This window comes from Tenrec ecaudatus, chromosome 1 (genome assembly GCF_050624435.1).
Source record: "Tenrec ecaudatus isolate mTenEca1 chromosome 1, mTenEca1.hap1, whole genome shotgun sequence".
NCBI lineage: Eukaryota > Metazoa > Chordata > Mammalia > Afrosoricida > Tenrecidae > Tenrec > Tenrec ecaudatus.
The window spans coordinates 311921219-311936548 of NC_134530.1; the positions used below are offsets into that span (position 1 = coordinate 311921219).

General features: G+C 43.1%; 1 protein-coding gene across 1 annotated transcript; it reads right to left on the reverse strand.

Annotated features, from left to right (window-relative positions):
* Positions 1-273: 273 nt before the first annotated feature.
* On the reverse strand, positions 274-15124 carry LOC142442108 (putative small intestine urate exporter). Its single transcript, XM_075543497.1, has 11 exons — positions 15034-15124; positions 13031-13236; positions 11834-12067; positions 11665-11752; positions 11071-11157; positions 8760-8878; positions 8510-8671; positions 3591-3723; positions 3352-3499; positions 2466-2556; positions 274-429 (listed from the first exon to the last, which is right to left on the reverse strand). The coding sequence occupies exons 1-11, from the start codon at positions 15122-15124 to the stop codon at positions 274-276; spliced, it is 1515 nt and encodes a 504-aa protein (XP_075399612.1).
* Between the last annotated feature and the right edge of the window lie 206 nt (positions 15125-15330).

Genomic DNA, 15330 nt, shown 5'->3' on the forward strand with positions numbered 1-15330 from the left:
TCCTGCTGGCCCAGGACTACACATTCTAAATACACATTTCGAGAGTTTCGGGATTTCTTTTCATGACAGCCCCCAGATTCATATTCAGGTACACTTATGACTTCAAGAGCTCATAGTTCGATAATAAACCTTTTATTTTCCTGTAAAGCTCCAAGCAGATTATTCAATGTTACAATGGAAACAAAATCAATTCCAATTAAACAGTTAAGCAATCAAGCAAGCGTAAATGGGGAAATCCACGAGGGAAAACAAGTAACAACGAGACATCTGGAGCTAAGGTATCAGGAGGCTTTCTCCAGCGGAGGTGATGCTCTGCTCTTTGGCCCAGTCCTGGACATCTGCTTGGCCAAAGTTGAGATACAAGGCTAAGCCAAAGATGTTAATAGCAGCCGAAAGCAAGAAGATATTTCTCCAGCCCAACTCTGAATCCTGGAAGCAGAAAACAATCATCCATCACTTGTCATCCTGTTCTTTTCTGTCATAGATCAGAAAGGCTCACCTCCCCCTAACTCTGCGCCAGAAGCACGTGCTGTCCCTGGATGTACCAGGGACGTTTCTGCTTAAAGACTATTGCACTGTTTATTTCTTTCTCTGATGGCACGCTCTTCACCAGGTAGCCATGACATTCACACCTCCTTTAGGTCCTTGCTTAAGTGTTACCTTTTTTTTAAAAAAGTAATCATATTTTACTGGGAGATCCTACTGATATTACAACAAACCGTAATTCTGTTATATCAAGCATAATTTTACAATTGCTACCACCAGCGGTTCCAAGAACATTTTCTTTCTTGATATCAGCTCCCTTTACCCCCTCCCTCCCCAACCCTACCCACCCCCAGGAACCCTTTATTATTATATTATATATTATTTTCCATATCTTACACCATCCCATGAAACCATTCACCTGCAATTCTGTTATTTGTTCCCCTCAAGTGGGATTATACAGTCATCTTTGCTATCAGCTCCCCCTTCCCCTTCTCCTCCCTTTTTCTCTTCCTGTACCCTCAGGGAATTATTACTCCCATTACTGTTTCTGAACAGTTATCTATCTTAGCTTTAATGCATCAAACACTTAACTACACAAATGAATATATAGATTTTCTTGACCACTCTATTTAAAGTCAAAACGCCACTCACCTCTTATGTGCCCTAGTCCCAAATTTCAAATTCCTAAATTTATGCTCTCAGCACTTGCTAGCACCCAACATCTTCCAAAATGCATTATATATATATATATATATATATATATAATTACATACATATTCATTCTTTCCTACAACCTAAGATTCATCAGGGCAACAACTTTGTTTGCTGTATTTCCTTAGGTAGCATTTAGCTGGTCCATACTAAAATTTAATACATATTGAATTAAAGCATAATGGGAGACAAGGTAAGTTTGAGAATTTATATTTTAGAGAAACATCTCCTAACAGAATGTTAGGAGATATTTGGAAAGGAAGTGAAGCTTCAGGATAAAGGAGGGGAGTAGAGAAGGGAAAAAGGAGAAGAAAGGATATGATGTGATAATGACAATCCTGTCTTTGCTAAAACCCATTCATTTTTCTCACTCACTGTGGAAAGCCATAGGGATCTAAAAAAAAAAAAGAAGACATTCCCATGAGGGTCACAGACATATTCCTTTGTGTGACATCAATAGGAGTGAGGTTCTCTAGACCAATTGAAAGCCTAGATGTGAATTTTTTTTATTTTAACAATTTTGTATAGTCTTATAACCAAGGTACCTCAGAAGAAAGATCTGCTAATCTACTTCTGAAAAACAAGTCATTGAAAACCCTCTGGGGCCCAGTTCTGCTCTGACACAGTTAAAGGCTCCTTGAATTGGAATAGACTCCACAGCAGTGATTTTGTTGGGTTGAATGGAAGCGTTTAGCGTGGGAGGCTCTATACACGTAAGAACACAATGTAAGCTATACTAATCCAACAACTTTCTGCCTTAAGTATTTATGAGCATCAATGTGAGTTGTTTTTTTTTTATTCTTTCCTTCACTAAGCAGCTCACTCATTCATTCTATCAGTATGTGTTGGGTTCCCAGTTGTCCCATTGTTCCCAAGATCTTCAAGGAAGTAACACTGAGAAGCAGGCATCTTAGGAAACCCGTCAGTTCTGTGCAACCCAGCATGATGGCTCACCTTTCTTAAAGGCCAAGAATATTGCTAGAAAAGTTGAGTCTTATATATTAAGGATTTGGGGGGGAGGAACCTCATCTAATTCTTTGCAGAAGAGTGCTCACTTCTCATGGCTCCATACCTTCAGCGTATGGCGCTTCCCTGCATGAACAGAGCCTAAGATGGGAATGAGAGCATTTCCCGAGTCTCTTCAGTTGTGAGCCACACTGAAGAAGGAACAAAAGTACTCCTCCTTTGGCATCCCCTGGTGTATAGAGATCCCCTATAGACTCTTGGGTGTTTTTCTTAAGAATGTTTTCCATAATACATGACCTCACCTGACCGATAAAATATCCGGTAGTGGTGGGAGAGAGAGCTCCGGCGGTGAGTACGAAGATTTCTGAGAGTCCCTTGAGAAAGGCAGCATATCTGCGGCAGAGAGAACAATATAGAGACGTTCTAGTCTATGCCGGGTTCATCTAGATTTGCCTGTCGCAGCTCTGAGGATGCTAAGAATTGTGCCAACACATGAACAAGCCTGAATAAAACAGATTGAGCAGTGTTTCGTGTAATTCAGTCCTAGACTCGAGATTGTTACTAGAAAATGAACACATTCACAATTTGTACCTGGTGTGTATGTTCTGCTGGCTCCTGCTATGGACCGCATCTTGCACCTTGTTTGGGGTACAGAAAGCTTTGTTGGATGAGCCAATGCTCCCCTGAGATGGTGTCTCTCAAGTGTCTCTGTGGTATATTAGCATGTTCTGTGTTACTGTGAAAAGACGTTGACAGGGGTACACAGAAATCTCAGTTACCTCTGATCATGCATTGCCTTCACTGCCTGTCTCCTATGCAGCCATAATCTTTACCTTATTAAAGTCTCACATCAGGAGGCTTCTCTGTGGAATCTCATACACTATCAATTGACTAGATGGCTGTGAGCTTGAGGAATTGCTACACCCCCCACACAGAAACGCATGGGAGTCTCCCTCAGTTGTGTTGTGAACGTGACACGGAGATGTCAGGTGCCACCCAACCTAGAGAAACTACATTTGTAATGGTTAGCCAGGGTCAGGTCTCCTTCAAACGTTTTATGGGGGTAAGGGTGGTGTTGATAGTTCCCGTAACCTGTTGCACTTTGCATCTTGTGTGTGTCAGAGCAGGTTTCTCAGGACAGCTCGAAGTTACCATCAGTGAGTGAGCATAAGGCAAAGGTTTTCCTACCGAGGTGCAATATCCAGGATGTTGACAAAGACTCCTGAGTCGCTCAAGCTGCCGAAGGCAGGATACAGTATCAAGAAGGCCACGGAGGTGCTGATGTTGGCTCTGACCCAGTACAGGGACACCAGCAGCAGGGATGAGCTGAGAACACCTGGTGGGGAGAGAGGGGCGGACAGACAGAGAGTGAACAGGGTGCATCTCTGGGCATTCCACATGCACCCTGTAACAGGTTTCCTCCTTACCTATGGCAGTTAAGAGTTTCCTTATCGTCACGAGGCTGAGGATTTTTCTGGAGAGGAGAAAGTCTGCCAGCAAACCTCCCAGGACAACACAGATACAGCCGGTTACAAAAGGCAGGGCAGATAAGACTCCACTCTGAGGATCAGACAGAAGTGAGGTAAACATCTCCATCAGCCACCCCACCATGACCCACTCTGATGCCTGGGCTGATGATGGCCCACTTCTATGACGTTTCTGTATGTACTTAGCATGATGCCTAGAAATTCACGGATATTTCACATGGCCCATATCATGACAAAGGGAAAGATGTATATGACTGGATTTGAAGAAAAGTGCTAATACTTTTTCATATATAAAAAATCATCAATAATTAGGTATCAGAAAGGTCAAGATTGAGTGGAAAAATAAGAAAATTATAAAACATTTCACAGAAAACAAAATAAAACTCCACTATTACTGACTGAATTCTGACTCTTAGAGACTCTATAAAACAGAGAACTGACTCACAGGTTTTTCAAGACCTTACATGTTTCTGGAAGCAGACTACCACGTCTTTCTCCCACGGAGTGGTTGTTTGCTTTATACTGACAACTTTTGATTACCAACCAAATGCTTTAACTGATGCACCACTAGGGCATCTGAAAATATATAACAGGCTACTAAATATGAGGGGGCTTCAAGAAGCTCGTGGAAAACAAAGTAGAAAGGTAATGGAATTGTTCTACACATGTTTTGAAGTCCCCTGACATATTAAAATGTATTCTCAACTTCACATATAATGACAAAAGCGAAAAATAAAACTATGTTGAATATCATCTTTCATGCAACAGACTGGCAAAGATGTGAGATATTTTAGCATGTGGTGTAATGCCACCATTATGTGGAACCAGGTACTCTCCATAATTATTTACATCCCGTGGAAGGTGCTCTGTATTTCGTGTCCTAAAAATATGTATGGCAGCTATTTCCCCTGTAACTGTAAATATGATCATTTGTAAAAAGAACTTTTTTTAGGTTATGCTAATGAGATTATACCAATTATTGTGCGTCCAAAATATAATTCCTTCTGAGTGATGTCTTATAAAATGGGTAACCAGACAGAGACACAAACACACAGCAAAGACATACAAAACGTGAAGATCCAGACAGGACAGGGCATGAACTTCAAGACAACAGGGGAGGAAAGATCCATCCATGCTAAGCAAAATTTGGATTTGGGGCCTCCCAAACTGGGAATCCTCTACTTCATTTAATTAGTTTATCTATTTTAAACTTTGTACAGTGAATTAGGTGAAAGCTTTCAGAACAGATCAGAGTATTTTACACTGAAAAATTCATATATATTTCATATACATTCTGACTCAATTCATCCATTACAATCCCCTCAAAGGGCCATCAATTAGCCCACTTCCTATGTTCCCTGTTGCCATTCCTACTTCTCTCTTAACCCTCTGAACGTTGTCCTGGGGCATCTGCTGCCCTTTTGCTCTTAAATGGTTAATTATTCTAATGTAGAGGTGCGCTTAACTCAAGACCTGAAGTGTAAGGGCCATCGCTGTGAGCGTGCCCACTTCTTTACCCAACCAGTGAGGCTGCCCTGTGTCATGTCAAGTCTCTACTATAATGTCCCATGCTTGTGGTGTTTTCATAATGGCAGTATTATGTAACAATTTGAGAATAAATAAATATTGCATGCAGGGGGAAAGTTATTAAAATGTCTTAAGCATAACCAAATACCTTGAGTTGCTGGGCTTGGGGGGACAGGACCATAGTCTCAGGAGACACTAAGGTCAATTGTCCACCAGGGACATTTTTCTAGATCTTACTATGGTGAGTAGCAACTGGGGTTTTTAAAGCTCGTGAGGTTCAATATCAGTCTCTCACCATCCGGAGGGAGGAAGCGCAATGGCGATAAAAAGATATCTGGAGACAATTAGGCGAATGGACTCATGGACCACACAAACATCAGTCTCCACCACCTGTGACCAGAAGAACTGGGCGATGCCTGACTACCACAACCACAGCTTTGAGGGGATCCCATTAGAGGACAGAGCAGGCGCAAAAGGTGGAACAAAACCCACGGTCATGAAACAGGCCAATCACCCTGGTCGGACAGAGTCGGGTGGAGCACTTCAGTTTATGGTCCTTAGTCATCCTTCTGGTGGGGAAATGAACTTCATTTTCCACCAAACAGCAAACAAGTCTCCCAGGGGATACACAGATTAACATAATCAACCATCTGAGGCCACAGGGGCAGCATGTATCCAAGGGCAAAGTGCAGAAAGGTTGGGAAAGAAGGTGGGCTGGAAACAGGAAGCACAGGGGTTAAATGATATTATGTTGCAAAGATTACAAGGAAGGAGATGAAACAACGTGCATATGAATTTTTGAATGTAAAGCTGATGATCTGATCTGTAAATCCTACTCCAATGTAAAACGTGATGGTTTTTGAAAGCTAATGTGGAACATATCCTCTAGCTTATCAATGTAATATGCAAAAATGGATTCCATAGAAAGTTTGGTGGCACAGGGCCCCCCACTTTGGTGTCTTCTATCTAATTGGGATAGATTTGACCCGGAGAGGCTGGAGCAGCAGAAAGTCCAAAATTAGTGCAGAAGCCGGAAGGAGCGAGCCTTGAAGAGATGGCTGCTGGTGCTAACGCTACCTTTTACAAAAGGGAACAGGTGCTGGCTTGGGAGAAGGAGAGAAGGAAGGACATCAGACTCGCCCAGGTACTGGCCGCCCTTGCTCACTGCCCATCAACCGCCTCCCAGGTTCCCCAGACCCGTGACCAAGTGCCCAGTGCAATGTGTGTCTGGGAGCGGGTCACTGGGCACGGAAGTGCCCTAGCCGGAATAGGCCCTCCCGAGGGTCATGCCACCCTGGCAAGCAAGCTAGCCACTAGGGTGCCCCTTGTCCTGTGGCAGATAGCCAAGAGGGAAGGCACCCGCAGGCCAGTGAGCAGCCGCTCATTGAAGATTGACCCAGCCTGGCCAGCAGAGCTGTAGCGGGTCTGGAACCTCGGGGGAAACCATGCAAGCTGCTTCAGCCAGACCCCTCAGAAGCGGAACATACAGACAAGCCCCCCTGAGAGCTGTTGGGGTGTTTCACTGCTACCCCAGGACAGGTATGTGCTCCACAAAAGACCCTAACTCGGACCCATCACAGTCTTTCAGCGAGTGAATGCTTTTACCCCGTTCCTGTGTTTAAAGGGAACTAGCACCCATGGCACTCTGTCCTAAGATTCCCTCTTTTCTAAACTTCCCGTGACACTAACCCCCCCTCCAAGGGCACTGCCATCTCACACCCATACCCCTGTCCCACCTAAACTGTCCACCTGGTTGTTTCTCCCAGAAGTTCTCAGGTTACCAAGGTCTCTGAACAAGTGTGTCAGCTTCAGGACCAGCAGCCCCTGGACCACCCCAACCTCCTCCATCGTGGGTCCTGAGCAGACAACCCCTTCCCACAGAGTAGGAAAGGTATGGACCCAAAGGCCCATTCTGCCCCTTTTGTCAGCAGGAAGCAGCTAGAGATGCCATCGCCCAGTACCCCAAAGATTTTGGTCCATACCTCTTCAGAGGGGAAATGTTAGCTAGTTAGAACAGAGATCAGGGTGTCCACTGGGCATGCTCAAAATAATGCAGGCTCCAAGACAGGAAGGGCTGGTGCACCTGGATTGGCATTACACCTGGATTGGTCCCCATCTAGGCCAGGTGAATTTAATTCAGCCAATGGGGTCAGCCAGTACTGTCAACCACACATCCCACATGGGGCCCTGAAAAGCCAGAAACTTTGAGACCACTTCCCTACACAGTTCAGTGCGGCCGGGCCACGGTCTCATTGTTCAAAAGATTAGAAACATCCTAAATATTCCTCAAAGGTATTTTCAGTGGCCCCCAAAAAACGAATGCATAAAACAATGCCTCCCAAAGCATGTGATACTGCGTCTGGGGATGGGCCAGAATCTCCCAGCAGGGACTACAAACACAGCTTCATCCTGGAGGATAGGCTATGTACAGCACAGGGAACACTGAGGAATTTTTTCCTGAAGGGAGAAATAGACCAAATAAGTTTGGAAACCTAGGATCTAAAACCAAGCAACGTGTATATTTGTCGGGAAAATAGGAATGTGTACTCATGTAGGCTGACATTTACATTTATATATGATACTAATAAAAATTAGTTATGTATCACATGGATTGCAAAATCAGGGCATATGGGGAGCAAGGGTAGAATTATGAATTTTCAATCTATACATTGATATAGCTTTTAAAATGTCGAACTCTGCTAATAAATTTGCAATCTCTAAACTAAAATCCTCTAGCAGGAAATGGAAGTAAAAATTTAGTTGGATTTTTGGTTCAACTAGCGAGCAAAGTTAGCAACAGCAAGCAGATTTTTTGTGAACTTTGCTGATCAAGTAGTGGAAAGCTTGAGCTTCGAGTTGTTGGACAAGAAGGTACCAGTGTATACACTTTTCTCCCTATGTATATTATACTTTAATACAATATTTTTACAAATTATCTACAAATTTAAATATGAATTCTAATTGGGAATTTATGTTTTCATGATGTCTTATTTTCAATCGATCTTATTTAAACATTTATCACAACTTTTAGGATTTGTGTGGTTAACCCTTTATTATGTATGCTGCCAGAAAGAAGAATGCCTTCTTAAACAAATATTGACTAGACTAAATATAAATTTTCATACAAGTCCCTTAGGCATATGACAGTCTAGAAATACAAATCTGACCTAGAACAATAACACTTTGCTTCAATAAGCAGCAAGTTGCCTTGAGAGCAATGAGAAGACAGGTGAGCTCATTTGCATTAAGTACAATGCTCAAGCCTCTGATTTTGTGACCATGGGAGAGACTGAGATCTAGCAGAAGAGCATGCGGGCTTTCTTCATACTTACATCTGTGAGGTTAACTTCAAGCACAGAGTTGATGTATGTTGGGGTATAAGCCATCAAGATACTGAAAGGCCAGGATGAGCAGAAATACGAAATTAAAATGGCCCAAAGAGGTAGAGATTTAATCATATCTCTAATGGGAAGAGACCAGCCACTGGAACGATCCTGAAAGGAAGCACATGTCAAATATTCATTCCGTCGAAAGAGTTCTCCCACAGCACTCAGAGCATCCATTGTGGGAAATGGCAGGTACCTGTTCTTTCAGTGCACACATAATGTACTCCTTCTCATGCTCGCTGATAAAGGGATGATACTTGGGGTCATCGTAAACAAGAGAACACCAGAGAACACTAGACATGCAGCCGATTCCACCTAGGAAAACAGAATCACATGAGCACAGAATCAAAGATCTTTGGTCATCTTGACACTCCCCTGAGATGAATTCTTTGCTCGAAAGAATGACTACCGCCAATTTGCCACCCTCCCTGCATCGGCACCATCGCAAGACCCTGACAGAAGTGGAGGGTAGTTCCCCAGGCCTTGCCTTTGCCTTAACCGTGCAACTTGCTTTTGACAAAGAGATTGAGGCATTGAAATCCTAGACCTGTGTGTGTTTGGCCTTGGCCTCACGGGTCTTGGTCATTTCCATGGGAAGAGCATATTGCACTGATGCTGCTGTCTAAAGAAAAGGAGACCTGTAGCAGGACTGAACAGACGTCCCAGTGGAATTGTGAGGGCTGAGTCGCGCCACTAGCTGAGGGTAGGTTTGGAAATCCACGGTTATGGGGCTCTTACAAGGTGTTGTTGCCTGCATGATCACAAATGCCCTCGCTTTTTAAAAATTTTAATGTTGTTGTTGTTTTTAAGGACCAACTAGCATCTCTTCTTCCGTTCATGCTTTAATAGAATCCCTCTTATAATTAAATTTTCCATTATGCTTTCTTTTTACCTTGCTCAAAGAACCAAAGCATTTAGTGGCACATTTTTATGAGCCATTGATTGGCCAGAAAATTTCTAGACAGTCTTGAGAGATGGGGCTTTCTACTCCAATAAAGGGTCACAGTCTCAGAAACTCACCGGGGCAGTGCCACCCTGTCCTATAAAGTCACGATGAGTTGGCATCCACTCGATGGCCGTGAATTTGGCTTTACATATATTGTGACTAGAGCCCTGGTGGTGTAGTGGTTTCCCATTGAGAAGCAGTCATTCCTTGTGAGAAAGACAAGGCTTTTTACTTCTGTAAAAAGTTAATGTCTCGGAACCCACAGGAGCAAGTTCTGCCCTGTCCCATTGGGCCATGATGAGTTGAAATCAACTCAGCGAGGGTGTGCATTCACCTGGTGTTGAGAAACTCAACATTGTCAGGATTAACTGAAACTCTAGGTGATCTTCACATGCCCTTTGTATGATTTTGAGAAATGCTTAGAGTTCTCGACTCATTTGTTGTCTTGTGGTTTTCATGTCTATTAATGTGTGTCACCGAGCATACACTAGAGATGATGGTAACTTTTGAAAAGACAAAGCTTCAAAGGCATGATTCTGCCATGCAGGAATTTAAACCTAAAATGGGGGGACTAGAATCCAAATGAGTGTTGCTGTTTACTGGGCTTGGAGGATTTTCATATTTGTTTAACAAAAAACTTAGTGACCTCTTGTGGAAATTGACTTGAGGACAGTGGACTTTGCCACTCCCCGTTTCTCAAACCCGTAGCACAGTAAGTTGTGCAGGTCCCCAAGAACAATTTGTCACATGCCTTTTTGAATTGTCTGTGGCAGAGATCGGGGAGGTGACGTATTTTAGCAATCACAGTTTACATATTTTTCCTTCTGTGTTGATCTGTGTTACAGGACGACAACACAAGCTCTCATGGGATTAGTCATTAATGAGAACATCACTGAGACAGTAAGAAATCTAGATGGGATTTCCAACAGAGAATGTTGCCCAAGCAAACATACACCAGCCACAGCTGAGAGCATCTGGGAGGATCCCACGAGGCCTGAATTAAAGTGAAGCTTGTGAAGGAGAATACTGCCCCAGAAACTCTTCATTGGTGTTTGGGATATTTTCGCAGCATCTCTCTGGGCCTTACATGGGCCTGGCCTGTCCCATGGCCTCTATTGCTTTATTCTCCATGATCCACAATCAGTATCTTATTGCTAATAAGGTCTCGTTTCTACTCTATTCGAGTTGTCACCAAATTGACATTTTTAAAAGGAACATTTACATGAACTAGCATAAAATTTATATTTTAATCCCTCCAAGGTAACACTTTCCACACCTTATGAAAGATGTGACCCTGAATTCTTGTGGGTTCGTCAGTTTAGAAGCAGGCAGTACTGCTGCAAAACCCATAAAATCATAATCTAGCTAGGCACTCAGCCTGCTGAACCTATCATTTTTGATGTCAGCAAGACTCCCCTCGTGATCAGTATCAATATTACTTATATAAATATCCAATGGGATTGGGTTAACTATCGCTAACTTCCATAAAATAAAATGTGAAAAAGCATACCCAGCATTCTCCATCACCAACGAAAACTGAGATTGAAAAAGCAAAGCTCACCAAAGATGTAGAAGATATAAGGCCATCCTATGGTCTGGCAGATGTGACCCCCTGCAGCAAAGACGATGAAGCATCCCAGCATTATCCCTGCACACAAGAAATTAACAGCTTCTGGGTGAGATATCAAGGCTTGGGGCTCAGTGCATCCTATCGACTGACCCCTTTCACAGAGCTGTATGAGCCTCGGTCCAGACTACTTATATTCAGATTCTTCTCCTTCATCCAGGAATTCTGTGATCTTGGACAAAGTATTGGTTTCTTTGTCTGTTGATTTCCTTCAGTGTGAAATGATTAAAAAACCCCAATAATTTTTTAATGTGAAATGATAATAATTATGGATCACTGATGCATATGATTGTTCTGGTGCTAAATCACAGTAATATGTGTCAAGCATATTATAAGTAACTGATATCTAGGTGCTATATGCATAAACAAAGGTCTTACATCCAGTTAGCATTTGGCCAAAAAGGCTAGTAGAAGTTAGTGGTCGAGAACAGAGACTGAGAAGAGAAAGCAGGCAGGGTGTAAGATTTCATTTCTTGACATGACCCGAGAGTATTCCCGGAGAGTTAGAATGCTGAAGGTATCGTTTACCTGATGTAGCAATGCTGGTGAGTTGGGCTTTCTCTGTTGGGGGGGCCCATTTTACCCAAAGTGAAAATTGACCTGTTGATACCACGACCTGGAAGGGGGCAGGAAAGATTCCTTCTTAGATGTCTGGGTCTCTCTTGGATCCCCTTACACGAAGAGCCCAGCGGTTTACCTGTGCCAAGCCTTGCACAATCCGAATGAGAATGAGCCATGCCACTCCGGCACCAGCTGCCAGTGGAATGAAGAGGGACAGGACTGAAGAGGTGAACAGGCCGGCACCGACAATGCGCCTGGCTCCAAATATTCCAACAATATAGCCGGTTGGGATTGGAGCAAAGAAGGAGCCATAGTTGAGGGAGCTGAGGATGATTCCCTGGATCTCAGGACTCCAGTCGAACACCGGGGCCTAAAGGACAAAGAGAATCTCATGTTTCTTTTTTTCTTTCAATAGAGTGTTGATAGCTGTTATTGCGAAGGCGAAATGGCCCCAAATATGAGAGCTCTTCTTCCTTTTACCTCTCTCCAATTCCCCAGCACACTAATTTCATTAAAAGACCTAAATATGTGCCCAAGACCTGCTTGCCCCTTCATTTGATACAGTTAACCACTCATCTAAAGCATAGGAGGGCCTGTCCATAAGTCCTATCAATAGACACAACCGTGTACAGGGTAATTAAAAGCAGAAACACATGTCAATCACTTACATGTGAATATTTACATCATTGCAAAAGATGATGTATATGCATAGTATTCTAAAAAGTTATGGAACATGGAATTAAAAGATAATGAACATCCCTACCACCTTTGCCCCCTCATAAAGTTACATGCCGTTAAGTGGTCTCAAACTCACAGCAGCTGTACCTGACAGAGGCGGACTGCCCTGCGGCGTTTCTTAGGCTGTAATGGTTATGGGCGATGACTGTCAGGTCTTTTCTCCCAAGGTTCACAGGTGTCAGTCACCAACCTCCGTTCAGCTAGCACCTGAGTGTTTAACCATTTCACGCCAGGCCACGCTCTCTTTAGATCTATCTGTATCTGTAGCTCCCTTTAAGTGTTAACATTGATTTTTTTATTCTAATGTCATTCTAGGCTACATTCATGGACACTAAGTAAGGATATCATTTCTCTTTAGACACATATATCGGGTGGCGATGAGTTGGAATCAACTCAGTGACAGTGAGTTATTATTACTATATTTTGTAGTCAGACACATTATGTGTCCCTGAATGACAGTAGATTTTTACTAAGTAGTTTCTGATTAATTGAATCAGAACTCAATCCCTCCAATATACCACATCTTTTGATAGGAGAGCCCATTCGGCCACACCAATTTCGAAAAAGAACGAGCCCAGCGTCTCATTGCACTTACCACTGCCATAACGTTCTCTGGAGTTCCATTCCCATAGGCCTGGGCGCCAGTCAGCGGCCTTTCCGTGGAGGTGTTAGAACGGCTGGGGGTGGCCATGCTGCTCACCATAGCTGGCATGGCAATGCTCATGTTCATTTGTTGCGTGAAAATTGCAAAATTACAGAGTTGCAAGATGAAGGCCAGGCTATGACGGACTGAACAAAAGGCTGAGAGAGGAGGACACCATGAGTCTTAGAATGAGGATGCTCTCCTCCCTCCCTTCCTACACCTCCAAGAGGCAAAGTACAAGCTGTGAATCAGAAACCCAGGAGCTGAGGCTGCACTGGTAGGTGTTAGTGGCCACCTGGTCCCCTGACAGGTGAGGGAGGATGTACCTCAAGTAGAGAATCCTTTTCTTAAGTGGTGCTAATAGGAGCAAGTGTGAGGAAAGGTTAGGCTAGGGCTTGACATAAAAATATTTAAACTTCATCAGGATACTATAATCTAGGCTTGCACAAAATCCAGGCTGGGTCAGGGTTCCATGAAAACTCCAGGGCTTTCCCTAGGGTTGAACTCAGAGACTTTAATTTGACATGTGCTGGAAAAGATTGATAGATTGTTCCCATAAGAGAGCTGAAGGGTAATAGGAGATCATTGGTCTCAAAGGACGTGGGGGCACAATTTCCTGGCTGTTGCCAGGAAGCAAGCAGCTCCACTCGGTGGTGTTGGGCTGTTAACCACAAAGTTAGCAGTTCAAAACCATCAGCTGCTCCCTGGGCGACAGCTGAGACTTTCTAAGGAGTTGTGAACTTAAGAAACGTACAGGGGAAGTTCTGCCCTGCCCCGTGGGGTCATTATGAGTCGAATTGCCTGGATGGCAGTGAATTTGGCTTGTTTTGCCAGGAAGCAAACTCACTGTGAATGGCCAGCCCTGTTTCCTGTTGTAATTATGGCAGATTCAAGAGGAAGGCAATTTGAAATGTTGCTTCTTTGAAGCCAAGAACAGGGATGTTTCCTAATGGATTCCAGACTTTTCCTGCATCGAAGATAATTGTATACTTATCTTCTGTTAGGCTTCACATTCTTTTTATATTCTCAGTCTTATTTCTATAACTTTTACCTATCATTTTCATTAGTTTTGTTTTTTTTAATCACTTGAGTTTTGACTAAAATGTTTCTCTTTTCACATAAAGAAGATAATTGATCATTTTGCTATTTGTAACATTGATTTTATTACTTGGGGGTAATTTTATTTGCTGGCATTTTCAAAAGAATGTTAAACGGGAGTGGTGAAAGTATCATCACTGAATTGACTGGAAATGCTTCCCACTTTCTACTGCTAATGATGCTGGTGTTTACTGATGTGTCAAACTGTACTTCAACCATGTTAAGCTCTTCTATTGCTCTCTTTAGTGAGCCTCCGTGACACTGTCAGGTAAATGTAGGATTGCTAACCACAAGGTTGGTGGTTCAAACCCACTGGCTACTACTACTCAGGGGAAAGATTAGGCTGTTTGCCCCTCTAAGGATTTACAAAGTCTTGGAAACCTTACATAGTGGGTCTATGAGGTGGAATAGACATGGCCATGGGTTATTGCCATTCTTAATATTTTAATGGTAATATATAATTTTTCAAATGTATTTCTGTCCTGGTGCCAGATGTCTAGATGCCAATCCCAGCTGTTCTACCTACAGCTGTATGTCCTTGGGTGTCTGTGGTCTCAGTGTTTTATCTGGGCAATTGGGATAATAATAGTGCGTCTACCTCCTGGGACTGTGATAAGGGTTGAAAATTTCATCAAAGCTCATCCAATTTCCATTGATAATTTTGAAATGTTCTCTCCTTGTTTTTAATAATGACACCGTCCCCCCATGAATTGCTTGATGTGCTTTATATCGTTTATAGGTTTAAACAATTCTGGGCAATGGTGATAGCAGGAGGATGTTGTCTAACACCAAGAGGGCAGTCTAAGTGGCATAGAGCCCAGTGTGATTCAGGACAAGACACTGGAACACGGATTTACCTTTCCTGGAGTTTTGAGATGGAGCCATGTATAAACTACCATCGCTGGAAACATCATCTTCGGTAATGTTAGTTTCAGCTGCAGTAGACATTTTGGCTTTCTTCTCTCAGAGGCTAGTGTTTACCTACTAGGAAGAAAAAGGGGTGGGGGAAGCAGAAGGAAGCAAACACAGAGAAAGAAGTGCGCAATGTCTCCAATGCTACACCTCAACGCTCTCTCTCTTTTTAAAAAGAACTAGGAGGCAATTCTGTCCGGTGAGAAAAGTGGAGTTCAAGGGACCAGACTGGTCATCCTGGC

Coding starts and splice junctions, on each gene's coding strand:
- LOC142442108 (XM_075543497.1), bottom strand. CDS start 15,124: ATGTCTACTGCAGCTGAAACTAACATTACCGAAGATGATGTTTCCAGC. Junction 12,068..13,030: donor CAGAGAACGTTATGGCAGTG/GTAAGTGCAATG, acceptor TTTGTCCTTTAG/GCCCCGGTGTTCGACTGGAG. Junction 8,672..8,759: donor TGTGTGCACTGAAAGAACAG/GTACCTGCCATT, acceptor GCTTCCTTTCAG/GATCGTTCCAGTGGCTGGTC.